Source organism: Bactrocera tryoni, chromosome 2 (genome assembly GCF_016617805.1).
Source record: "Bactrocera tryoni isolate S06 chromosome 2, CSIRO_BtryS06_freeze2, whole genome shotgun sequence".
Lineage (NCBI taxonomy): Eukaryota > Metazoa > Arthropoda > Insecta > Diptera > Tephritidae > Bactrocera > Bactrocera tryoni.
The window spans coordinates 74,591,641-74,619,518 of record NC_052500.1 but is presented as its reverse complement, the minus strand read 5'-3'; the positions used below and the strand labels follow the sequence as shown (position 1 = coordinate 74,619,518).

Genomic DNA, 27,878 nt, shown 5'->3' with positions numbered 1-27,878 from the left:
GCAACATTTTTCTCAAGCATCCATTTTATATATCTTAGTCGCTTTTTAGAGCAAAGCAACCCAAAAGAAGAGAACCCAAATCTAAGTTGGTTCGAAAATCTGCTATATTTTGTCATTTACGTATGGCATGTTTTCGATAGCTTAGACAATAACCTTCGAAAAAAGTTTATGGTAATTTAATAACTGCAACAAATTAAAGTTATATTATTACAGATTTGCAATAGCTTTAGAATAAAATGAGTAGTTTTTCAGAATTAATCTGCAAAATGTAGGAAAACAAGCTTAAAATCAAAAATAGTTCAAGCTGTTCTTAACATGCGTTTTTAACTTCTTCTCTCGTGCCCTCTGAGTACAGCGAATACGAAATATAGAATAATTAAAATCACTGGTATCGGATATTCGAAAACGACTGGAGCCAAAGTGAGATGAGAAAATGTAAGTGTGAGATAAAAGGTAAAAAATATAATTGAGGTTTGACCGCGTACTAGAACTCCAATTTCGATCTGAACTCTTAAACAAGTCCTTGCCTACCCGAGAAATTGCTCATTTCTCGAAGCAGCTTAGTCAAAACTCTATAAGTGATAGATTCCATACAAACAGACCAATGAAAATCAAGCTCGTTTATGGAAAACTTTTCATTTGACAAATTATCTTCATGTAATGTAGCATAGACTATTGCTCAAGGTATCTATGCAAATTGCTCAGATCGGACCAATATGGCATATAACTGCAATATAAACAGACCTATCAAAATCAAGCTAGAGATCTTTTCGTACCCTTCTAAGCTATAAGAAGTGCTCCTATAAAGGATACTATAGCTTCCTCATAGTAAAACGAAAAATCGCTGCCCACATTTAGGCTTATGTTAGCCAAGACACATACCTTAAGTAGTTTTAATTTTAGAAATGAAGTATTTAGAGAATTAATTTTATGAATTATATGAATTCATGAAGCGAATTATAAAAATAAAATATGAACAACAACTAAACAACAATTACGCTAGCTACATTTGAATAATTGTCTGTGAAAAAAAACTGTATCACTCAAAGTCGAACTAGTTCTCATCTGCACAACTAGTTTAAAATAAAACTGATTCTCCTACCTGATTTTAAGTTGCTACTACTTTCTACCGAGCTCATGTAACCACCTACATATCCTTTCACATTCCAGGAAACGCATTCAATCTTCACTGCCACCATCGTGCCACTACCGAATTCGGTGTCCAACTAATGGCCAATAATGATGATGATGACCAGTTACACTTTAGATAACGTGTGAGTGGAAACATTTGGTCAAAGCAAAAACCGTTTTTGACTGACCACTTTACCTTCGAAACAGAAAATGATAGAATGGCAAAGATTTTGAACTTTTGCGGGCTTTAAAATTTTCGCTAGTTGCTAATGTACGCTGTATCTTTAAGCAAAACTGTCAAATGGATAGGATGAAGAGATAAGTTCTTTCTGCGCCAAACTCTTCTTCTAATTAAGCAGAAAAGTTGTTTCCCCTTTGCGTATCACTTTTCTCTTTCAGGAGCTAATTGCAAATGGTTAAGGCGAAGAGGAAGCCTTCAGAAGATAAAAGTACAACAATTAAGTGTTTCGTTTTGTGGTTATATTTCACTCCCCAAACGGAATCACAAAGATCAGAAAGAAGATTGAGCTCAAAGTCGGCATACGGCGTTACACAAAAATGAACTCGTTCCTACTAGACATTGGCTTATTTATCGATAATATTTATGTATCAATTATCATTAATCATGTGGCACTGTGTGGGAACTAATACAAACAAGGAACCACGCAAAATAACTCTTGCCAACAGGTGCTCCTTCAGGCTGCTTCGTCGTCCTCTCTCGACGAATAAAGACCCTACTGTATAAGTCACTCAAAGACACAAAGCAATATTTTTAACTTGACAACACTGGGCCACATGTTGCAGTAGGGTTTATTTGGAAAACAGTGGCTGAGCTTATAGCCTAGAGCTTGGCCCTTGTGACTACTATTTGTTTCGGTCGATGCAGAACGCCCTCAGAAAAAGCAATATGATTCACTTCAGAACGGAGTAACAAAAATTCGTTTAATTCATTCTTGGTTGACAAGCCGGCACAGTTCTTTTGGGACAAAAGCAACAAATTGTGTTTCGCGCACTTCGCTCAACATATGGTCAACCTAATCAAGTAATCAATCACTGTTCATACTATGCACAACATCATCACCCATTTTGGGACTCATCATTCATTATTTTAGAGAAAACAGGGAACGTTTTGCCATTCCCAGAGATAGCCAAAGGTCACTTCACGCAACCTCGTCCGTTGAAATCAAATCAACAATTGCGACGGATTGCCTAAGAATGCTTAATAGGGTTGCGACTAAAAATAACATCTTACCAGCTTGGAACTCGGGTCATCGAAGCATCAATGGAAATGAGCTAGCCAAGCTCCTGGCCAAAAAAAGGTATGGTATTTAGTCCAATAAGATCTTTTTTGATTCGATAAACGAAACGTTGTACTACCAGGAGAGCGCACAAAAGACCGCAGGCCGCAGTGCATTCCTCAAACTTCAATGTGGCTGCCTAACAATTGAAAATAAATATTTTATAACTTCAAATATTGTTCTGAAATAACCTCAACTGAATTACCCAAACTAGTTTAATGCTGATGAGACCGAGTAAGGGCACAATAGGCCTAAAGGCGCGCTGCAATGCCTCTTGTAATAATCTAATAAGGATAACATCACAAAATTATATTTGTTTTGGCTTTTTATTTTGTATTACTCGGATCCTAACTGCAGTCTAGAAGAGACTGTACGAATACAAATGAGATATAGTTAGACGCGCCTACAAGCAAAAAAGCAAACACGCATACATATCCACAAACAAAAAAGATCCTGAAGTCAGTGAAAAACTTAATTTCTTACGTGACTAACTACCCGAATACAAACTGAGGTGAGTTTCACCTCCAACCTCACAAACACACACACAGACAAGAACACACTTCGTTAGCGCACTTTTAGGCGCTTAATGGCCTCTATGGCTCCGTAGTTGATTCAGCCATTCCAAAATTTCGCTTAAAATGGCGAGCGCAATGTTACCACTCGTTTGTACTAAATGGAAAAACTACAAATAGAAAACACAACAAAAATAGCGCGCAATATGAAGTAGCCGGTTTTATGTTATAAGCTTTCATTTTAATTAAAAACGACTAGTGGATTTACGGCTCTATTTGGCTTTATTTCATTCAGAACGCGCCGTTTTTTGCAAACGTTTTTAATCCACAACAACAGCAGTGACTGTGCAGACTGTGCCACGAAACTACAAATAGAAGAGGCAAGAGCAACAACAACAATGTAGAGCGAGTCGCGGCAGTCGAATGGTAAATTAGTTGAGCAACGCCATCATATTTTCCATTTAAATATATCACGCGCACAAACACATACATGCACATACCCATGCATATGAGCAGACACTGTCCGGTCCGTAAATGGAGAGCGGTTAAACTTTTTCAAAGCAAAAACAATGGCAGCAAATCAAATTTCAAAAACAAAAAAAAAACAATAAATAAAAAATTTGCAAAAAAACATAAAAATCAAATTTCAAAACAAAAAATCCAAAGAAAAGTTAACTAAAGTTAAAAACAAAAATAAAATAAAAATTCAAAAAAGAAAAATTAAATAAAAAAAAAGTACTAAACTTTCAAATAAAATAAAAGCTTGTGAAAATATTGCACGCGTCAACCGAAATTGCTAGGATTTACGGATCGGCAGCCGTGTCACTGCTGCGCCGGACCATATTTTTGCTGCCGTTGAAGCAACCAGTGTATGAATGCTTGCAAAAGAAATCAAAAAAATCATGAACAACAACAACAACAACTAAAACGTTGTTTCATCCTATCAACGAGTTTAGTCCACTGACAGTTGGCATCGCATTCGTACTAATTGTTGTTATTGTTGCTTTGCAACAACGCTGCGCACTACGGCAAACACGGGCATCAGAAATATTAAGTCAAACGGATTAAGAAAGTAATAGGTTAGTAAAATGCGCAATCGCTTCGAACAACTCACTGCCGCATTTGACCGCTGCTTGTTTTTGCTTTTGTTGCTGTTGCCTGAAATGCCATTCAGAAAGATTTATTTGCGACTACAAACGGAAATTTGTTTTGCAAAACGCCTGACTCGCAATTCTAGTTGTGCCGTGGAGACTTAAAAAAGCAACAACAATTTTATTTTTTAACCTGTGATCTTTTTTAGAGTTTATGATTACCATTTTGCAAAAAAAAATCTCTTTTGGAGGTTAAGCTTTCCATTTTCAAACCAAAAAAACAATTTTTAAAAAGTGTTTTCTACTCACATTCAATGTGTTCACGTCCATGCAACACATACATGGTGGACGGTGTACGCTCTGCATTATTATTGATATTGCTAGCTCTGGCTGTGGTGGGCGTGTTGACGCTACCAGTCGGTGTGTTGGCAGCTGTATCGGCGGCGCCATACCTTGATGAGGTTTTCGGTTTGAAGTCGCTGAAAGTTTATGAATGAGATTGTAAGCAATAAATTAGTAATTATTGGCGGGTATTTAAATTATGTAATGGCAGTAATTATTTTTGGTAATTCAAAAATTAAAACTAAACCATAAGCAAAAAGCTGTTTAGAAAAGAAATTATATTTGTATTGGCTAAGTAATGGTAATGTAATTAAGAGTACTAACAACAGTGTAATGCTTAGTAATTAAATAAAATGTAATTGAAAAAGATATCTATTAATATAAATAAATCTTTGCAATACTCTCGAATACCGTAACGTAAGATTATAAGCAATGTAATGGGAGTAGTTATTTTTGGTATTTCAAAAATGAAAACAGAAGCTATACACAATAAGCCGTTTAGAAAGGAAATTGCATTCGTACTGGCGAAATAATGGTAACGTAATGTAATTAAAAATATTTTAATTAATGTTATATACGCTAACTAAATATTTTCAAGAGTGTAATGCATTGTACTGGTAATTAAATGTATTTAAATACAATGTAATTAAAATTTAATTGCATAAAATGTAATTGAAAACAAGTAAGGAAGGGCTAAGTTCGGGTGTCACCGAACATTTTATACTCTCGCATGGTAAAGTGATAATCGAGATTTCATAATACGTCATTTACATATTTTTCAAATACCGTATTTTTGTAAAGTTTTATTCCGCTATCATCATTGGTTCCTAATGTTTATACTCGTATTATACAGAGAAGGCATCAGATGGAATTCAAAATAGCTTTATATTGGAAGAAGGCGTGGTTGTGAACCGATTTCACCCATATTTCGTACATGTCATCTGGGTGTTAAGAAAATATTATATACCGAATTTCATTGAAATCGGTCTAGTAGCTCCTGAGATATGGTTCTTGGTCCAGAAGTGGGCGGCGCCACGCCCATTTTCAATTTTTAAAAAAAGCCTGGGTGCAGCTTCCTTCTGCCACTTCTTCCTTAAAATTTAGTGTTTCTGACGTTTTTTGTTAGTCGGTTAACGCACTTTTAGTGATTTTGAACATAACCTTTGTATGGGAGGTGGGCGTGGTTATTATCCGATTTCTTCCATTTTTGAACTGTATATGGAAATGCCTGAAGAAAACGACTTTGTAGACTTTGGTTGACATAGCTATAGTAGTTTCCGAGATATGTACAAAAAACTTAGTAGGGGGCGGGGCCACGCCCACTTTTCCAAAAAAATTACGTCCACATATGCCCCTCCCTAATGCGATCCTTTGTGCCAAATTTCACTTTTATATCTTTATTTATGGCTTAGTTATGACACTTTATAGGTTTTCGGTTTCCGCCATTTTGTGGGCGTGCCAGTGGGCCGATTTTGCCCATCTTCGAACTTAACCTTCTTATGGAGCCAGGAAATACGTCCACCAAGTTTCATCATGACATCTCAATTTTTATTCAAGTTACAGCTTGCACGGACGGACAGACGGACGGGCAGACGGATGGACAGACGGACGGACAGGCGGATGGACGGACAGACAGACATCCGGATTTCAACTCTACTCGTCACCCTGATCACTTTGGTATATTTAACCCTATATCTGACTCTTTTAGTTTTAGGACTTACAAACAACCGTTATGTGAACAAAACTATAATACTCTCGTTAGCAACATTGTTGCGAGAGTATAAAAATATCTATTAATAAAAATAAATCTCTACAATACTCTCAAATACTGTAACGTAAGAATATGTGAGTTTATGAATTAGAAATAATCTTTTGTAATCCAAAAAATAATGCTTGTAGTATTAAGTTGTTTTGAATTTGGCTTTACAAAAATTCAAACTGAATCATATAAAATAAGCTGTTTAAATCGAAAATGCGTTGGTGCTTTTAAAGTAACATAAAATAATGGTTTTGTAATTTAATTTAGGGTACTGTAATTGATATTTTAAAATAATGTTATGTATTTCAATTTAATTTTATTAAATTTGTATACCACCAATGTAATGCATAGTAATGTTGTGTACCTTCAAAGTAATGGTAATGGTAATTTAATGTAATTAACTGTATTGTAATTAATACTTTAATGAATGGTAGGTATGTCAATTAAATACTTAAATCATCAACATTACGAACAGTATTGTTAATATGATGCATTTGAATATAAAGTAATTAAAATTTGTATTGCATAAAATGTAATTTTAAAAAACTATTTATACTATATAAAAAATAATCCAGAAAAATAATTATTGTAATAGTAAGTAATTTTGCTTTCGACTTTTCAAAAATTCAAACTGAATCATTCATAATAAGCTATTTAAATCAAAATTGCGTTGGTACTGGTAGAATAATATAAAATAATGGTATTGTAATGTAATTTAGGGTATTGTACTTGATATATTTACGTATTACGATATTACGTATTTTAATTTAATGCATGCATTTTAATTTAATTTAATTAAATATTTCTATCACCAGTGTAATGAATAGTAATGGTAATGTAATGTAATTAAGTACAAATTAATTTAAAATTTGTGGCATTTAATGCTGTTTAATACTAAACCATAATTATACCGCTAACTAAAGCATAGTAATGTAATGTATTTGCTAGGTAATGGTAATGTTATGTACTTGCAAAGTAATAGTAATGGTATTTTAATGTAATTAAGGATTTTGTAATTAAACGCTTAAGGAATTGTATGTAATTCCATTAAATGCTTAACTAATGTTACGTATAGTAATGATAACTTCGTATTGGATATAAAGTAATTAAAACTTGTTATTGAATATAATTTAATTGGATAAAAATATCTTTTTAAAATAAATAACTCCGACTTTCAAAAACTTTCAAAAATCAAAACTAAATCATACGCAATAAGTTGTTTAAAAACAAAATTTCAGTTGGTATAGGTTAAGTAATTTATGTAATAATTTTTGCTATTTCAAAAATCATTACTGATCAGTGGCAGATTCAGATTTCTCATGGGTAAATGGGGGACATTTACAAGTTTTGACTAATGCAGGTTAGCCTCATACTTCGTTACAACGATTTCACTTCTGCTGAACTTGCATAAGGGAAGATTTTATGACATTTTTGGATGCCTTGCTGAGCTGTCAAAAAAATATGCTGTAGAAGATAATGGCTGTGATGACTCCGAAGTAGAAGATGTAACTATGTATCCTATGACTCCCAGCGAACGCACCCAAACTGACGAAGAGTTATCTCTCACTGGAGTTGTCCTTGGACAAATCGTTCTTGAATAAACGGAAAATTGAATCCTGAATTGCGAAGAACTTATCCAGTTATGTGAAACAAGATGGGTTCACCGCAAGATGCTGTTCTCCATTTTGCCGCGAAATTGTCGTTGATCGTCAAAGCTATGACAAAAATTAGTAACTGGAAAAATAAGGAAACAGCGGGAAAAGCAATCGCAGCCGTGTGCAAATTGCAATTTATAATTGGAACTTTTCGCCTATATGATATTCTACCTCTAACTCATTCACTCAGCGTGATTCTTCAGAAAGAATCGATCGATCTAGCAAATATATCAAATTTAATAGTTACGCTGTTTGTAACGTTCCGGAATCGAAGACAAAATGCTCAGAAACATTTTCGATACATTTATTCAGACACGAAGAAAATAGCGGCAGAACTGAAAGTTGACGAAAAAAACCAAGAATCTGCGGCCGAGAAACAAAACGCAAAAATTTCTGAGTGAAAACTTGCAAATAATTTTACAGGGTCTCAATATAGATTCCTCTGTTGGATAAAATCGGCGAAGATTTGAAAACGCGCTTTTCTAGAGAAGTATTGGATGTATTTCAACTGAGTTTGCTGCTTCCAGAAAAGTATACATAAGCTTTGAAAACCAAAGAAATTAAAAATCTTATTGAGACCTTGATAGATATATTCAAATTTTGAAGGATGAAGTCTATGTGTCTTGAACAATAATTACTAGTATTTTTCGTGAAGATATTTTGTCAAAAATCTCCTTCGTTTTCTTCGGTCGTGTTACAAACTCTGTGGTAAACTTAATATATCCTATTCAGGATACAATTAACCGAATGCAGCAGTAAAAATTTCAGTCTGGCAACAAAAATTAATCATTGAAAAATGGAAAGATAGATCTTGGTTACAAAAAAGGATTTCTGATACAGAAAGTTTCTCCCAGAAGTTAGCTTTTCTGAATAAAATTCTAATGACAGTGAGTTCAGTCCAACAGCTAGGACTAATTATGACAATTCTCAATTCGACTAACTAAGTAAAGCGACCACAAAAAACTCTACTGCAGTTAGAAACCACAACACTCGAAGAATAGGCACCGCCAACCATCTTACGAAGAAAAATGTGAAGTTAAAAAGCATGATAACAAGGAAAACAATGTGAAGCAAGTAAGAGCGCCTTGAAGTATGCTGTGATTTACTGTGATTGTTGCAACTGGTTTACACAGAGCGATATGCCGATGGAAAAAACCAACACAAGAAAAGAAGTAATGCGAAAAAATACAAAACAAAGCGAATGTTGGAACCACCACCAAATGTATCAATGTATGTGTGAACGCACGTAAATACAACAGTGGCAGATGAAGAATTATGTATTTGCATGAATGAATGCCAAAGCAGACCGTGCAGCAAGCGGCCGACGGAAGCGAGGAAGGAAAGAAGTCAAACAGGAAAACAACCAAAGGCAACAAATGTCTTAAGCAACAACAAAAACAACAACAACAACAAAGCACAGTAAGGGAAAGTGAAGTGCAGTGGCGCATAGCATGGACTGTACGGTACGAACGGTAGTAAAGGCGATTGGGAAGGCAACGCTGCACCGGGCAGCCCCTAGCGGCTACAATCGAAATGTCGGGAAACGGAAAATAACGGCAACAGCAAATACCAGTAAACAACAATAAAACATAAAATTGTTGCATCACCAGAGGCGCAACGCCGCCGAACGCTCGACGCCAATTGCAGGGCTATTGTGTGTAGCTCAGGCAGGGAATTGTCGCTGCCGGCTGTTTGCTAGCAATAATTTCATAGCTTCTTTAAGATATGGAATGTGCACAAAAAGCGAAACGAAAAACAAATAGAAATAAATGATTTGCATATCAAATAAGCGTCTGATGATGAATGCCGGTTAGACAATGCCAAGCAGTTATAAGCCTTGTGCGACAAAAAAGCAACAAAAACAAATATGAATGGTAAGTGCGGAGGTCGCCTTTTACCGGAGGCGCAATTGTACAGTTATTTATAGCTTGTGTGATACATATTTGCTTGCAGCAAGCGCGGCAAGCACCTAAAAGTATGCAATACACACAATGTGTTGCAAGTTGAAATACAACGCTGTGCTCAACAGCACCTGTAAATATGCAATACTTTATATTTATTTTTTCGCCTTGCAAAAGACTTTTTAAATTAGTTAAGTCTTAAGTATTTGAAAGAAAATATTTTTTGAGTTCTCATCAAAGTTTCTCTTCTTTTCGAAACAATGGCAAATCTTATTTCATACTTTTAAAAGTAATTTGGCTGAAAAATAAGTAAAAATCAGGTAAAAGAATGCAACCAATATGTATACGTTTAAAGTTAGATGAATATTGAAGGTCCGAAGTAATTATGAATGCACATAACACATTCAATTGCCTACAAAACCTAATTAACAAGATATTTTTTCAAGTAGTTGGAAGCGAGATATAAATTTTTCTATCTGATAATAAGAAAAAATAGAAAACCGTTAGGCGGAGGACCTTCCCGTTACAATTAAAAACTCATATTTGGAGAGGCTTTCTTAGAGGTGTCTAGTAACCTATTTTTGCGAGTACCAATTGAAAAAAAAAAAAAAATTTTGAATCACCCTAATATACATATATAGTAGTTATAAAGTTCAACGTGGATCGTTCATTGAGGTAATGTGTTTTCAAACGAGAGTGTGAAGAGTGCGTTCTTCTAACTACTTTCCAAAAAGTATAAATATATCTGCAGGGTTTTTCCGAAGAGTAATAGGACTGAGTCGATTTAAAAAAATTTAATTAACCAATCGTTACAATTCTTTAAAAACTAAAACTTTCAAAATAGGCTCTTTCTGCGTCGATTCAGCGTTACCAGCGTGATTTCCAAGCATTGAAAACTACGCGAAAGGCATTCTCCGGAATAGCCTTGAGAGCCGAGGTGCATGCTGCTTGGAAATATTGGTCCTAACTCTAGAGGTGCTCGGAGACAACTGATCAGCCGCTCGTTCGTTAGCTAGAAATGCCCTCTATGCGGAAAAAAATCAGTCTTAATTCTTTCCGGAAAAACCCTGTATTTGTTCTCAGAAGGATTCATCTTGCTGCAGCCCTAGGAGTTCTTACTGGTCAGTGCACAATAGACATGGATGAGGTAAACGACGCTAACTTTTAAGACATCCAGGAACTTTCTTCTCTATCTATTTTCCAGCTTTTGCAAGAGTCAGATTGAAACAACCCGGTAGTCATAGCAGACGGCGAATGCCCTAACAATTTGTAGCAGGCTGAAAGTTCTTTTCCGATTTTTAAGATACTTTTCGATCAATACATGGGAGCATTTTGGTATCCCATTGGACGACAATCTCTGCTGACTAAGTGGTATGCGTTTTTTGATCGACTTTTTAAGCCAACCTTACCTTAATAATAAAGAATTAAAAGAAAGAGTCTAAAGTATGTCTAGCAGCGATAAGTTCAACCCAGTACGTTCATTGAGGTAATGTGTTTTCAAAAGGGAGTGTGTAGAATAAGCTCTTCTAAGTACCTGTATTTTCCCAACATTTTCAATACATATATCTCTATATAATTTAGGGTTCTGAGTGTCACTAATACGGGATTCAAGAGATGAGTTCTCTGAAGCTGAGAATGTAGAGTTATTCCCTGTAGACAATCTTCATTTATTATCAAGCCCATTTTATGCTATTCACAAGCAAAACCGAAATTCCCCAATTTCAACTTCCCGTACTAAACGGTACAACATTCTCTCTGTCCCCCACAGCTAAATACTTGTGGGTGGAGATTGAGACAAAACTTAACTGGAAAATATTTAAATATAGAAAAAAGAATAACAAAAAAGCCTATATGGCCTACTATCGTCGGCAGGAACTATGGCCTCAAACCTAGTATAATCATGTGGATGTATACTGTAATGTCTGTCATTAGACCTCTACTTATGTACATATGGAGCACTGGTATGGTGGCCAGAAAATTAAATGGAATACAAGTAATGTCAGACTGACGAGCTTAATGTTCACAAAATAGCAGCATGTTCTGCAATAAGAATAAAAAAATTGGGTGCTTGGAAACAGAAGAACTATGGACATAGGGATATCCAAAACAAACTCAGTGAAAACGTCAATAAGTCAGACTACATTATCCCAATGCTGGATTTCAATATATACTTTCAGGTATAAACTCTGGACGAGAATGGAGAAGGGGCATAATAAGGGAGGAAAATAGCATCTCAGTCTATACTGACGGGTCCAAAATGGACTGGAGTAAGCGATTGAGTATATTCCGATGATCTGGACATTTATCTCTCTATTCGTCTACCAAACTCCACCAAGCGGAAGTACTGGTCATAGAGAAGGTCTGCGAAGCTCTATTGAATAACTATGAGAGGATATATAAACCAACAATATACACGGATAGACAGGCGGCTCTCCTAGCCTTGTCGTCGCCCATGACTAATTCCAGCATAGTCCTTAACTGCTAGAAGGCACTGAGCTCACTAGAAGACAAGCTACACCTAGACTTGATCTGAGTTCCCGGCCACAAAAACATTTTTGGCAACAAAAAAGCAGGCTTGTTGGCAAAGGCCGGAGCTTTCCTAAACGAGTCCGAGGCAGAGTTAATACCAAGCCCGCTAGGATCGATCAGGAGATAGCACAATATACAATTTCAACAATTAGCAAATAACAGATGGAAAAATATAAAAAACAACTAAACAGATATGGCCAAGATATGAAAAGAAAATAACTAACGACTTATTAAATAGGTCATATGAAGAATATGCGTTCAAGCCGAAGCTGTGAACTAATAGGAAATAAGGTAACAATTTTCCACTTTCTCTGTAAATGCCCAGCCCTATCGCAGATCCGACACAGAACACTTGGAATTCATCAAGCAGCAAACCTTGAATGGATGTCTACAAAAAACATATCGGACATTGGTAGCTTCATTGAAACCACAAAATGATTTGAACGAGGAAGTGAAACGTGACAAAAATAATAAAAAGGTCTAAAAGGCACAGCTAGGGCTAATTGAGCCCGAAATACAACAGGACTGCAGTCCTACCTACCTACCTATAATTTTATGACTTCCAAAACCATCACTGGACTAGTTAGCATGGAGGAACTGCATCTTCTAAGCGCAATATGTATCGGCATTGAGATTTCGGAAGGTAAAGCCCTTAATAATAAGTAAAATTTTTGATAATTATATACGTAAACCGATTAGACCGAAGTAACCATGAAGGCACAAAGAGTATCCTAAGTGGACACACATCTACCGTTGGGTGGTTGAGGCACTCTACAACGAATTGTAATTCCAAAGTTGTGGTTTTTAAAGAGAGAACCAAGCATATTTTGTGAAAGCGGACCGAAGCTAAACACAATACTTTCACTCAGTAAGTATCTTGTGGGGTTCTTTGCTTAAGATCCTCAATCTCTACAGGATTTTGTGCCAGTAAACCAAATCTAGGACGCTTTTGAAGTATATAACTCAATTTTGAGCTGATGAGTTAAGAAATCTCAGGTCATGCTTTAGGAAATGTAAAAAGAAAAGGTTCGGCTATAATCGCGTAAGCGGTGGCTAAGCCAATAAAGAAGAAAAAGAAAATGTATCTTAGAAAAAGTGATACATGAATAACTAAAAATAATTACAAAATTTCCAAAAATTCTAATTATATAAAGTAAAATTATTGCTCGTACTCTTCTCATTCCTCAAGGAATGAATTAAGAAAGTTTCAAAATTGATTTAGACACAGCGCAACTCCTTTATCATCGCGCAATGCCTACGCTCCACATAAAGAATATATCTCTCCAGACTTGTATATCCGCCAAGCGCATGAACGCCGCTTAATCCTGTCAAGAAAATTGCAATGCCGCCACAGTTGCATGCTACATTTTAAATTAGCATACTTCACGGCGTGAAAGACATGACAGAGGAAATGTGAGTGGTAAGTGGCAGCGCTTGTGACACTGGCGCGGTCGCATACAATACCGCGCTGCCACTCAGTGCATTTATTACGTTACTGTGGTTGTTGCTATTTTTTTGTTCGCCGCTGTATCGTTACAGCTTCAGCGCGCTCGCAGCTGCTGCTTTGTGGCAACGCGCACTGCCGGCTGTCGTCTGCTGTCAGCTGCCAGCTTTTCGCGCCGATCTTACAATGTCGCGCAACGTAGTTGCCTGAGTTTTGTTGCAACTCAGCGCTCAGCCAGTGCGCTTTAATGCGATTGCCAGCGCTGCAAGCGCAACAGTTTGCCACAATTTGCTGGTTATGCGATAGCGCTTATTAGGGTGAGTGAAAATTTCGAAGTCAGCAGCGCACTTGTTGTTCTTATTTAAGTTTTTGTAGTGGTGTGCGTATATACACCGATGCACATCAACGCGGCACATACACATGTGCGCGCGCTTAAGTGGCAGTGATACAAAAAATGCCAGCTAAAACTCAAAATCGCTAAAACTTTTTGCATTTTCGCACTCGAAAAGGCGAAAAACTAATTTAAACTTTGCATTAATCAACAACAACTAACAACAACTCGAAGTTTGCGACGCGAAGATGGCAGCGCGCGGACCAGTGAGGGCTTTTGAAGCGATAACAAGTTCAACAGCGTAGACTGTAAGCAACAAAAATGAGAGCAGAACAACAAAAAACGTTAACTTCAGCTGCACCGAAGTTATAATACCCTTCACAGGTGTGTTTTTTATAACATGAACCGGTATAAAACTATCTTTATCTACATTTTTACCGTACTTTGTATGACAGCTATATGCTGTAATGGTTCGATCTGAAGAAAACTTTCGAAGATAGTATCGTTGTATTGGACAATAGCTTGTGCCGACTTTCGTGAAGATACCTCGTCAAATAAAAAGTTTTTACTACAAGAACTTGATTTTGTTCGGTGAGTTTGTATGGCAGCTATATGCTATAGTAAACCGATCTTAACAATTTCTTTATAATTTTCACCGTTGTTTTATGCGATAATTTTTGCCAATTTTCGTGGAGGTATCTCGTAAAATAAAAAAGTTTTTCATACAAGAACTTGATTTTTATCGATCAGTTTGTACGGCAGCTGTATGCTAGAGTGAACCGATCTGAATATTTTTTTCAGAAATTGTACCGTTACTAGAAAAAATAATTTCTGCCAAATTCCGTGAAGATATCTCTTCAAATAAAATAGCTTTGCATACAAGAGTTCAATTTTGATCGGCCAGTTTGCATAGCAGCTATATGCTATAGTGGTTCGATAACATTTTTTTCGACAAAAGTGTAACTTACTGACGAGAAAAGGACATGTGCACAGTTTCAGGCAGATATCTTAAAAACTTATTCGCCAAAATACAAACATACAAAAAGATATGGCTATTACAAACTTCATAACAAACTTAATTAGCCCTGTTCAGGGTATAAAAAACACACGAACATATAAGGTCACTCTTCACCAAAGCCATACTAGAATAACAACAGAAACCATTAACAATAACTGCAACAACAATACAATCATCCAACGTTGCTCACCAACTAAAAATAGCAAAAATTCACGCTAAAATAATAATTAAAATGCAATGACCCTCCCTTTAGCATTTTGTGATAAGCTCTTAAAACAACAATAATAAAATAATAAAAACTTAAAATTCAAAAATATCAACAGTCAATGAATGCGAAGGAACAGTGCAGAGCAACAACAACGGAACAGTATGCTCGCTAAGCTGCTCAACGAGCTGCTGCTAAAATCTTTTCTCCCAGCCTCTCCCTTCCACTCTCTCACGTCCGCTCCGAGTAGCTTTTTTCTCCCCCCAAAGTTAGCTTATTTGTTGTTTTTATTTTAGAATTTTCGCCACTTTCCGGTCAATGATTTGCGCAATCCCTCAGAACTTTTCGCAAGTACTTTTGTTATTATTGTTTAATTATTCATTTTTCATCACTTCGCTTTTATCAGTTATTTCGCTTTTTGTTGCTGTTTAAAGCGGATTAAATTATTTTGAAAAATCTTTAATAAAGGTTTATTTTTGTAATTGTGACAGTTTGTGTGAGGACAGCTGTGTAAGTGTTTAAGTAATCATACGGACCATTAAAATTATCGAGAAGGGAGTGTTGATTGTTGTTAGCTTTATGAATGTATTCGATTTATACATATTTTCTAAAAATCGTCGCGACTATTATGTACTTATTAAGCTTTAACGAATAATTCGGCGTTTCCAACATACAAAGGAGTTTGGAAACTCCCAAATTTGATATAAAACACCACTGTGGAAAGCCACTAGACTCCAAGCCTTCTATTAACGGCTCATTTAAGTAGAGGTACTTTTTTCAATGGCTTCTTTGGAAAGATCACGCATGAATCGTGTCAAATTGTCATGTTATTTTTTTCAGTATTGTTTGACATTTCATCATGCAAAGCCTTTCGCCTGAATAACGTTTACAAATCGTTCCATTTTATTACAAAAAATCACGGTCTGTAAAGAATGTGGTTCGTTCAACTTATGGTCAACTAATCGGCCTGCTGAGTGTACTATTGGCAACACCGTCACCCATCTTACAGCCCTTTCATTATTGGACAATATTGGACCAAATAGACCGCGCCCAGTACGCAGACCGAGGAGAGTCTAATGGGCGCCGTTCACAGGACCTCGGACTGACGAAATCTTAAAATGAAAGCATACAATCTACAGCTATTGCAAAAACTGAGGGCGAAAAGCAACATGAAGAGATTCAAGAACTGTTATTTCAACCAAAAAACAACGATTTGGGATGGTTACTGGGGGCGCGTGGAATCATCGGTCCATGTTTCCTCATAAATGATGTTGGTGAGAACGTAACCGTCACGTCTCGTGCCACGATAACCAACTACTTGATGCCTAGAATTGAAGTTCGGGATCTCGGCGACATTTGGTTTCAACAAGATGGCGCCACTTTACACACATCGCATCATGAATTTATTGGGAGAACACTTTGGACAGATAACAGACATTTTAGGCCGATCGATTGGCCACCAAGTCCGTGTGATATCACTCCGTTAGCCTTTTTTTCGCCTCGGACATGTAAAGTCTAAAGTCTATGCGGACAATACCGCTTCGATTCAGGCCTTGAAGCAAAACATCACGCGTAGCTTTCGCCAGTTACCAGTCTAAGTGCTCGTATGAGTTATCGAAAATTGAACTCAATTATTGAACCATCTGAGACGTGGCCGCGGACAACATTTGAAAGAGATAATCTTCAAACAATAAATGCCAAACCATGTTCTTTCGAATGATCTTTAAGAAAGTAGGGAACTTCGAAACTGATCGTCTTTTACTTATTAAGATTTTACGAATAATTTAGCGTTCCAAAAATACAAAGAAGTTTCAAAACTCCAAAATTTGGGAGACAACGTTAATGAGGAAATCCACTAAACCGCAAGCCTTCTATTGTATCATAATCGAGTTCCATTACCCCTTCCCTTAAACTTTTCCCTCCACACATCTATATCGGACGTCGACAGCCGAAACTAGCCAGAGTGGGCACCGTTGCCCTATTCAAATTGGGACGGAAGCGAGTTGGATCTCCATTGGCATTTTGGGTTCTAGCACTAGACAACGGACCTCGCATGCGCTTAGCAAACGCTGATCAACGACTTGATATTGTGCGAAATCATTTTGGCCTAGAGTAGAATGCAGGAGATATTCTGAACTACTTATCCTTAGTAAATTTCCTCCTTAGAACGAATTCTTACTGGACATTTTCAAATCGGCATTCCTGCCGATTATGAGGCTGGGTTGTTGGAAACATCTAGGCACTTTCGTATTCATTTTCAACCATTTTCAAAACTGAGAATGAAACATCTCAGAAGTCTTACCTTAGGCGAACCCTAAAACATTGCCGAAACTGGCATTGGCCCCCTCAACAAATTGTTGATAACCTCAAAGAGATTTATCAATTTCTAAACGTCATATGAGCTGTTATACAGAAGGTTTAGGTTCTAAGCTGTCCTGTTAAGATCAACATCTTAACAAAACCCAACCTACATACATATATCCGTAGGTCATCAGTAGTTTACAAATAAGGTTTCGACCTCATAAACTTGTCTTTAGGTATTTATGTCATTATTGCAACAAATGGAATAGTATGTTGTTCGTTTAGAAGAATTTTCCCTAGATTAAGTAGGTTGTGTCCAAACTGGTAATGTGATTAGCTCGAAAGCTCTTCGGAGCACAGCATTTCCTGCTTAAATTTTAATAGCCGTACAGGTACAATCTCAGCTATATAATATATATCGATATATATATCTTCAATCAAAGCTTTCAAAAAATACCAGACGTTTTCCTTTGTCATAGGGTATCAGTGTAAGAAAGTACAAGTCTGCCTTTATTAACTTGAATTCAATCCTTCAAGAAAACAACTTCATTGAGGAGACAATAATAAGAAGATTCTATTCTTTCGGTTCCACTCATCTTTTACAAGTATATTATTAGCAAAATATATATTTTCTCAAACTATTCTCTATTATCTCTTGTGCTTTTCGCAAATATCTCGCTTTGTATGCACATACTCAAGCTCCTGTACTCGTTTCCGTTTCTTCAACGCTTTCACTACGAACTCACTTATGGCCCATGAGCCGACAGACAGGGCAAGCGAGCGACTTTTTAAGCCACACTGATTGGCATAATCCGACCACAAACGGATTTGCAACGCGCAGCCGAACGGTATTAAATCAGCGTGTGGCGACGCCTGTCAATTGCCCCGTGCATGCAACAGCTGCTGTCCCGCAAGTTCACAACCCACAGCGATTACAATATTCAACCGAATGCGGGTGGCGCGGGAACCATATGGCATTTAAGGGCCATAAGTAGAGGTTTTTTGTTTGCAATTTAATTTTAATATAATATATTTATAATTTTCACACGTCGAGGTTTGTGTAGGTAGATAAAGACTCTCATGGTAATGCTGAGATCCAGGTAATTACAGAAGGTAAAGCAACTGTGGTTACTTCTGCGGCCAGGAAGCAATAAAAGTGTCGGAAGAAACTGTGAAAAGCGTGTGTGAATGGACAAGCAGCTAATATGGACATTATTAACAGCTGTAAGCTGTTCATATCTGAAGAGTCGAAAAAGAAGAGGCAGATTAAGGGTGTATACAACACTCCACAAATTTCACAGATTAATAGTGAAATCGGAAAACTTTGCGTTGAAGAAAAGAATGCAAATTGTATCTTTCCTAACGTATCTTCACATACATATTAACATACTTATTAAATGTTATTCCTTCAATTTTGAGTACTTCCATATCTCTATATTTAAAAACTGCTTATTGTGGTTATATCTCATCCAACTGACAGGACTCAAGCTTCTGAATTCTGTAAAACCATCCGTGGTTCGATGGATTACAGGGTCCTTGTCCAGTTTTTTCATTAATCTTCTTTTTTATTGGCACCGCTCACATGGTTATAGCCAAGTTTAGAACAGCGCGCTAGTCGTTCTTTTTTTCGATGTTTGGCGCCAAGCGAAGCCAGGTCCTTCTCCACTTGGTCTTTCCAACGGAGTAAAGGTCTTCCTATTCATCTGCTTCGCTGGCGGGTACTGCGTCGAATACTTTCAGTATGTCTCATCCAACTGACAGGACTCAAATCTGCGTTTCCGAGACTCAGATTACAATGTTCTTGTCCAGTTTTTATATGAATGCTTCCGCAAAAACCACAGTCCTTTGATGGAACACAAGGTCTTTGTCAAGTTTATATTTTAAAATTATAGCATCCCTATTCTCGAGTGCTCGAGTATATTTTATATTGCAAAAAAGCTCGAAAACCTACGTGGTTTGCCGGGTACAAAGTTCCTTGTCCAATGTTTACTCCAAAATTTCTACATACCTGGTTCTCGAGAACTCTAGTGTATTATATAATGCAACAAAGTTCAGATTTAGTTTTCTTATAAGCCAATCTCTCCACGACACATAAACTCGAGCTTATTCGTAGTGATTCAGAGTTTAGTTGTATCTCATTCCAGGATTCACGACATATCAACTACCCCTGTCTGTTGCGGTATATCCTCTTCAGGCTCAGACAGAAGATTTGGATCATCCGATATTTACAGAAGACACTAGTTTTACCAGAACGGTATTTCCACTTCCAGTTCAGATAGGAGACATGGGAGACCCACTCGATATTTACAGGAAACGGCAGTTTTATATGGACGGTATATCAACTTTCAGCTCAGAAACCAGATATGAGCAGCCAATCCGACATTTACATTAAACGGTAGTTTGATCAGAACGGATATCCTCTTCCGGTTCTGCCAATCTGAAAAATAATCTACCTTCGTCCACTGCTTTACTGTCCTTCCTGTTCTTTTACGATCTTATGCGCCCGGAGTATGCACAGGTCTCTGACTGTAATCAGGGGAGAGAATCAAAAGTGAGAAATAATCAACCCTACCGCATTTCACTGACGCCGATGAATTTGACGTAGGTTATCTAAAATTCTCTGCAGCTGAAGCTCGTCCTTTTTATAAGATTTTTAAGACTAATGGAGCCCTCCATTTTTTACACCGCGACTGCTGCAGCTGAAGGCCATCACAACAGTTTGTGCAGCACAGCCTATTATTCACACCACATAGCAAGTGAGACCAGCAACTGTTGGCGGAAAAGCCTTGTCAGCCAGCCACGTCAACAAAGTAACAACTGCATTAACACCTTCAGCCACGTCAGCATTAGCGCGCTAAAGAGCTGGACCGTCACGGCATCAACGTCACCCGTACCAATTTCGCGCACTCAAGTTTGTTGCAACAATTTGCAAACAACAGCAACAACAGCGATGTTTGCAAACATTGCTGCCAGCGTCCTAAGCAGTTTGTTGGCGACAGCTCACAGTACAGGCAGCCCACAAGCTGCGGAAGGCGCAGTGAGCGCGACTTTCCCACGTCACTGGTTCACCGCGATAAAGTCATCAGGCAATAATCAACAATCATACACCACCACCGTGTCCACTCACTCACTCACTTCCCTTGAGCGTCGCCTTATTGAGCTGGCATGCATGATGTGGCAGTATTTTTCTACTCAGCATTTCCCGTTACTCGCTATTATGCCGCAACTTCAACACCGTTTTTTTATACTGCAATCGTTTTGCAAAGCACAGCCTCAGCTTGCTTGCTTATAAGTGTGTTCCCTCTCGATAATCAGTGAATTATTGCCGGTAATTCAGCGCTGACAGTTTTGCGGTGCGGTAATGCCGGCGGGTCATCGTGTGGCAAGTTGGCTAAACAGTCGTGCCACACACACACCCAATGCATCATACAAATCGTTTACGTAATCAAATCGTCCATGCCTGCCACTTAATGCAATCAACGATGACTGCAACAGCTACTATTTGCTCGCCCCTTGCTCTTGAGTATGGCTAATATTGTAACCGATCTGCGTTATGAGTGGTTCCCTGCATTTAAAATCAACCGCTGTTTAGCCTCCTATGTTAATTTTTGTTGTTGTTTTTGCTTCGGATTTCTTATCCTTTTGATTGTGGCTGCTCTCTTTGATTGCGTGTTCGATTATGACTGCTTGAGGCGGATGGTGTTAGGTTTGAGTAACCTTACGCACAGCACTTTGATAGTCAACAGCCATAGGGAAAGGGTACAAAAAGGAACGTAGGAAAGGTAGTGTTCCCTACTTGACCGCAAACGTTAACACTTCTATCGGAGCCCAGCCGAAGTCTGGTTGGTCTAAAAGAAACTGCGGTTTCTTGCACAACTCTATCATGGACGACTTGTATGATTTTTGCTAGAGTAGAGGCTCACAAATTCGATCATCGAGCAATATTACTCTACAACCCAGCATATTCAAGTCTTTAATGAGATTTCCGTACCTTACGATATAATGCTACCCGGCCTAAGCTTATAATATCTGAGGTTACTGCCGAAGCATAACGGGTGCTTATTAGACTAGTTGTTTGCAATGCGAGTCTGTGATTCGAGCAACCACGGAATGGTTTCGCACCACGTTTACTTTAGGAAATAATCCCCAGAGTATCGAAGAAGGTCCGAATGATCGCGCACTATAATTTAAGCTGTGCTCATCCTCTTCATGGAAGAGTTTGTGAAAGGATTTTGGTTTGCGGGCTTACAAAATCCAACTCATGCAAGAAATGAAGCCGAACGATCATCAAGGGCATCGCTCGTTCAGAGAATGGGCCCAAAACGACATGGCCACTTTTTCACAAAAATATTTTGTTCAGCGATGATGAAACTCGCTTTTGTTTGAATCGGCACGTTAATAAGCAAAACTGTACCACGTGGAGTGATAATAATCTAGAACCCATTATTGAGACGTTGTTCTCAAAAAGTCACTTGGCTTTATGAGCACAGTGAAACATTTTTTCATATTTCTTCAAAATTGAAGCCAGGCTTGATGAACAAAAACAAAACAAAAATTGAAAAAAGATTACCCTATTTCCGTGCCTAAATTGGAGAATGTGGATGACATTACCTTGCGGTTTGCAGAATGCCCTCACTGGAATATGGAGCACGTCAAATTAGAATATCAAAAATTGGGTTGATTCTTAAGAGCAAAGAGCAAATCGACGCAGTTCTTTTGGGACGAAATCAAGAAATTGTCAGAAAGCTGGGAAAATATTATGTTTTCAGGTCGGCAATACTGTAAATGATAATGTTGTAGGCTGATGCGATTTTGAAAATAAAAAACGCACGAATAAGGTTATATACCCTATATATCGTTTTTCCTTGTTTTAAATAGTAGGAAGCCCTTGGTCTTTAATATAAACGTCCGGAAAGTAATACGACTTAGTCGTTTTAAAAAAATTTATTGAACCAATCGTTACAATTCTTTAAAAACCTGCCAGCGCGATTTCAAATCATTCAAGGCATCACGGAAGCCATTCTCCGGAATAACCTTGAGAGCCGAGGTGCATGCTGATTGGATTCCCTCTGTCGTCTCAAAATGCTTGCCTTTTATCGGCCTTTTCAGGCAAGGAAACAGAAAAGTCCGAGGGGCACCATATGGGCTGTAGGGCGGCTGCGGAAGCATTGGGATGCCGGCTTTGGTTAGGTAGCTGTTCACAAGAAAAACGGTGTGAGCTGGGGCGTTGCCGTGGTGCACCTTCCAATTGCTATGTCTTGTCAGACCGATTGACCCCTTCCACGTAAAATTGGAGGAACAGGAGGAACAAATTCTTGGTGGACGATGTCTTTGACGTCAAAAAAGACAATGAGCATAGTTTTCAGTTTGGATTTGCGCATTCTTCAGCGATCTCTTCCTGACCCTCCAAAAAGGCGCGGTGCCAACAAAGCACACCACTGCTGGATAAGCCTGCTTGATCATATCAAACGTCTCCGTCGCAGATTTACCGAGTTTAACACAGAATTTAATTGGATACCAGTGCTACTACTTTCCGGACAAACCCTGTATATGGATTTTCGAGGGGTTTCAATGAATCGAAAGATAAATAATTTAAAAAAAAACCTTTGTTGTTGTTGTAGCAGCAGAATTCTGCCGAGTTGACAGTCCTTGACCGGATAAAACATCTGGATCCGTTCCGGAACGGACGTTACGTAGCTCCAACTTTCGTAGGAACAGTGAAAAAAAACGTATTCAGTTTCAACTATTCCGATAGCAGTTGATTCATGAAGCTCAAAACTACTTACAGAAAGCAAACCTTCAGGGTGAGTTAAAGGCAGTACAAATTTTTGCATTGCACAAGTGAAAAGTTAAAAAAATCTTTCAAAAAATCGTTTAGCATTCTTCCACAATAAATTTTCGTAAGAAAAAATGTAAAGCTTAGCATTTGCTAGCTCAAATTTATACGCCTTACAAATGCAACTTATTACCTTAAAATAAGCTAATTAAACAGTAATTATTATAAACTATCATCAGATTATTTCTTATCAAATAAAACGTTAGCGACGGTCAACATTAATTACATTGCCTTATCGCATATTAAGATAGATGATGAAATGACGATAATGTATAATAAACATAGAATGGTGGAATTAAATCGGGTGTGTCACTGTAGCAGGGCTGGAAAGCTCACTAAGTGTGTTGTAAGTTGAGAGGAAATGCTGAGATTAATTTTTAGACTTAACCAGTGTTTTTAGAGTTCTTTTCTCTAAACTTCTAGTTGAAATGTTCTAACTTTAACAATTTTCCGACGAAAACCTAACCTTTAATATTTTATTATTGGGTTGAGGTGCTTTAAGGGTACACCCTATAACTTTTAATACGTTTGTCGGTAAATACTAAGTTGGATTTATCAAAAGATGAGTAAATGATTTTACACTAGACCTTCTTAATCTTATATACGCGTTTTGAAAAGCAGAATGAAGCAAAAGAAAAAGAATGACAACAGTTGCAAAGCTCTGTGCTCGGTTTATGATCTATTTCCAGCGAGAAAATACGATTATTTACTTATTTTATATTTGTGAAATCTAAACTCTTTGAAAAATAGCGGCAACATTTAATTTATTACTTTTTATATTACATAAAGCTTATCTGGCCTTATTTCTGCAAGCATTACTTTTTTTTTTAATATTAAAGTATGCTTTGCAATATTATATTGAATAATATTTTCCAATGGTAAATATTGAGTTATCGGCTATAATCGCTTAAGCGGTTTCTACGCCAATTAAGAAGAAATATTGAGTTAAAATTTATTAACACGAGTATTGCGTTTCATTGGAAGTAATATTTCCAGATTTTTTTTTTGAAAGAAATATTTATCGATATATTGATTTTAAAACTATTTTTTTTATATTAATCACATTTTTTATTCAACGTTCTAACAGTTATATCAAGTACTTCAATTTAATAAAGATTTTTTTATGTCAATCTTATATCAGTCTTCTTTCTTATTCAGTATTCTACATTTTTTTTACCAAATTTTTATTGATATGCAAATTAATTTGTTCGATTTTTAACGATTTTATAATTTTTTTTTTTATCTTTTTATAAGATAGATTTTGAGCAATATTAAAAAAGTATTTTATGTAATATTTGTCGAAATTATCACTAATTTTTCCTTGCTTTTATATATCAAACATAATTTAAATTCAATATTTCAATATTTTTTATCAGTATTTAGTAATGTTTTTATTCACTTTAATCGATTTTATAAATATTTTTATACTTATTGTATTCCACACTCAACATTTTAAAAATATTTTACCTGATATTTACCTATCTTTTAATCATAGATTATAGATTTTTATCGATTTTATCAGATATTTTATATATAAAATATATATATATATATATATATATGTATATTTAAAATATTTATATTCAATATTTTCTGACATTTTAGTCCTATTTTAGCTATTTTTATCAAAATTATTTCATACCACTTTTATCGATTTTATAAATATTTGTATTTTTTAATGTTAATATGTTCATTAATTATTCTGAAAGCATTTTATTCAATATTTATAGATATTTTAATGCTTTTTTATCGATTTTTATCGAAGTTATTACTAGTTTTTTCATGTTTGTATATTAATCATTACTTTCATTCGATATTCTAATGTTTCTAACCCAATATTTTTTGATGTTTTTATTCACTTTTACCGATATTTATCGGTTTTTTAAATACTTTAATATTTACTGTATTCTACGTTTAATACTCTAAAAGTATCTTACCTATTATTTATCGGTATTTTAATCAATTTTTTCTAGTTTGTATTTAAACTGCTTTTTCCATTTAATTTTCTAATATTTCTGCCTAGTCTTTATTAATGTTTTAATTCAATTTTATCGATTAATAATTTTTTTAAATTAATCATATTTTTGATTCATAATTTTACTAATATAATTTTTATATTGTTATAAGTCTTCAATTTTTAACGATATCAATGCTTTCTCTTTGACTTTTGTGATAATTGAGAGCTGAATATATAGTTCGAAGGATTTTCTTGAAAAAAATGTGTTAAAACTTAAAATTCTAATTAGACTTATGTTTTGGCGACTTTATCGATCATTTTTGTTATTTATTCTTTTTATCTAAAATATTCTACTATCTAAAGTATTTTGTTTACTTATTTTATTCATTGGAATCTGGTTGGAAAAAATAATTGCATTAAAGCAACTTTAAGTCCATTTGAACTAAAAATATATTAAATATATTACAGGAATTTTGACTGTTATTAAAAAAATGTAAGAAAATAAATTTGATTTTAAAATAGCGCTCAAAATTTAATATTGGAGTGTTTTGCAATTATTTTTATAATAAAATTCTAAAATATTAATATAAAATATCGACTTACATGTCAGAAAGGATGACTTTTCTTGAAGAGACAATATATTTAATAAATAGATTCATGTCCAGAATTTAATGTATTTTACTAAGCATTGATTCATTTCGAACAATTTTCGATTGCTTAATCACATAACCGATTTCTAAGAAGACCTCCGGTCTGGACAGTTTGCTTACTTAGAATTATCGCAAATTAATTCCAAATAAAAATACCAGTAATGAGCAAAAGACTAGTTAATAATTGGATTTTAGACAAAATGACGGCTTCCGAAAAAAACTGGGTTTTCGTGAAAAAAATGTACATTTCAGATTGGCTAAAAAACTCGAAGTTATTGTCGAATATCTTATTTACTTGACAAATACTTGTTAAGAAGTTTTAAAATGACAAGCCGATCGGTCAAGTCGTTTCGGAGAAATTTTCTGCACCGGCTCTAAAAGCAGTGACTCGAGAAAAGTGCAATTAAAATTGTTTAGCCGTTTAGACGAAGTTCGAAAATTCTAACAAATACATCTACATATACATATATCTTCGAGACTATTTTCTGCATCATTTTTAAATTTTCGGGAAATATTTTTTAATATGTGGACTTTTGTTATACATATGTATGTATGTATATAAAAAATTGTACAAGTGGGTATAAAACCTTAATTACGTATTTTTTTAATTTAATGGCAACCTTAACGTACAATACTTATAAATTCTCTTTCCCATTCACTTACATGACAAACGGTGTATCTTCCTTCTTCGACATTCTGCTTTAGCACTTATTATGGAATTTTCTTTTGAAAATGAGCAAAAAGTAACTTTTTTAAATTCGTTTTTAGTTTTTATTTGCAATTAGACAAATAAGACGATGTGAAAATCGCAAATTTTTAAAGCAGCAAGCAATAAACGTTTTGGGTTATTTAATTTTTGTTTTTAATTAATTTCTATTTTAATACGTAATTTTTGAGAGAATACCGAAAGCACTTAGAACACTTATTTTTTATGCAGCAGAGGTCAATAATCTTGGCATTAATACACTTTAGAGATGTAACTGTATTTATATATGTATATATTATATTTTTTTACAACAAACACACTTTCAACTTAGCACTTGACATACGAATTTGTTACGAAATTAAATGAAAAAGAAGTTTTGAAAACTTTTTTGAAAGTTTATGTATATTTTGAATTTTTTTACTTTTTTTTTGAAAATTTTTAATGACTTTTCAATTTTTTACAATTTTTTTTTATTTTTTTGAAAGTTTTTTAATGACTTTTGACTTTTTTTAATATATATTTTGAAAGTTTTTGGTTTTTTTTGGGATTTCAAATTTGTCATAAATTAAGTACAAACTGCAATTCCAACACTCACACACATTTTTCACAAATATTTCACAACTAAAATTTTTCTTTTTGAACCACAATTCGATTTACACGTGTTTTTCTATTGAAGCTTCTTTGGAATGGACACAGCAAAGTGACTATTTCCAACGTTGTTGAGAAACTGAATGCCTTGATTTTGATGTTAATGACTTTTGAATGGATAAATAACGGGTAAGAGGCGCAAGCCGAGTGTTAAGCCGAAGAGATGTGATCAAGAAGGAAGAGCAACAGCACAAATGCATATGCAAATACAGAATTATCAGTAACTAAAAGACCTATAAAGAATGATGTTGATCACTTTTATGAAAAGTCTAAGCAACAACAATAGCAACAAGTTGTTAGCAAACAGTGTTGAAATGACGAAGGAGGTGAGCAAGCGAGCGAAGGGTCTGTGAGCGGCGTGCAAAGCAGCCAAGTTGTGGTGCTGAGTGAAAGGCGTTAAAGTGATAAGACAAATCACAAGCATATACTATATGTATATATAGATGCGTTTATATACAAAACTACATTTGTATTCCTACATATTTATTATTATTTATTTAATGTAGGTAAGCATGTATGCGGACGTGCTACAGTCACTTCATTGTGTGGTGAGATGTGCAAACT

General features: G+C 35.8%; 1 protein-coding gene across 1 annotated transcript in view; it reads right to left on the bottom strand.

The window, feature by feature from the left end:
- LOC120769034 (zinc transporter 2) overlaps nucleotides 1–26,992 on the bottom strand; it is a 153,319-nt gene extending 126,327 nt beyond the window's left edge. The window contains exons 1-2 of the mRNA XM_040095879.1: nucleotides 26,624–26,992; nucleotides 4,342–4,511 (exon numbers count right to left, since the gene is read on the bottom strand). Coding sequence (XP_039951813.1) covers nucleotides 4,342–4,511; nucleotides 26,624–26,655 — 202 coding nt within the window. The 5' untranslated portion in view covers nucleotides 26,656–26,992. The remainder of the gene's footprint in view (nucleotides 1–4,341; nucleotides 4,512–26,623) is intronic.
- Nucleotides 26,993–27,878: the final 886 nt, after the last annotated feature.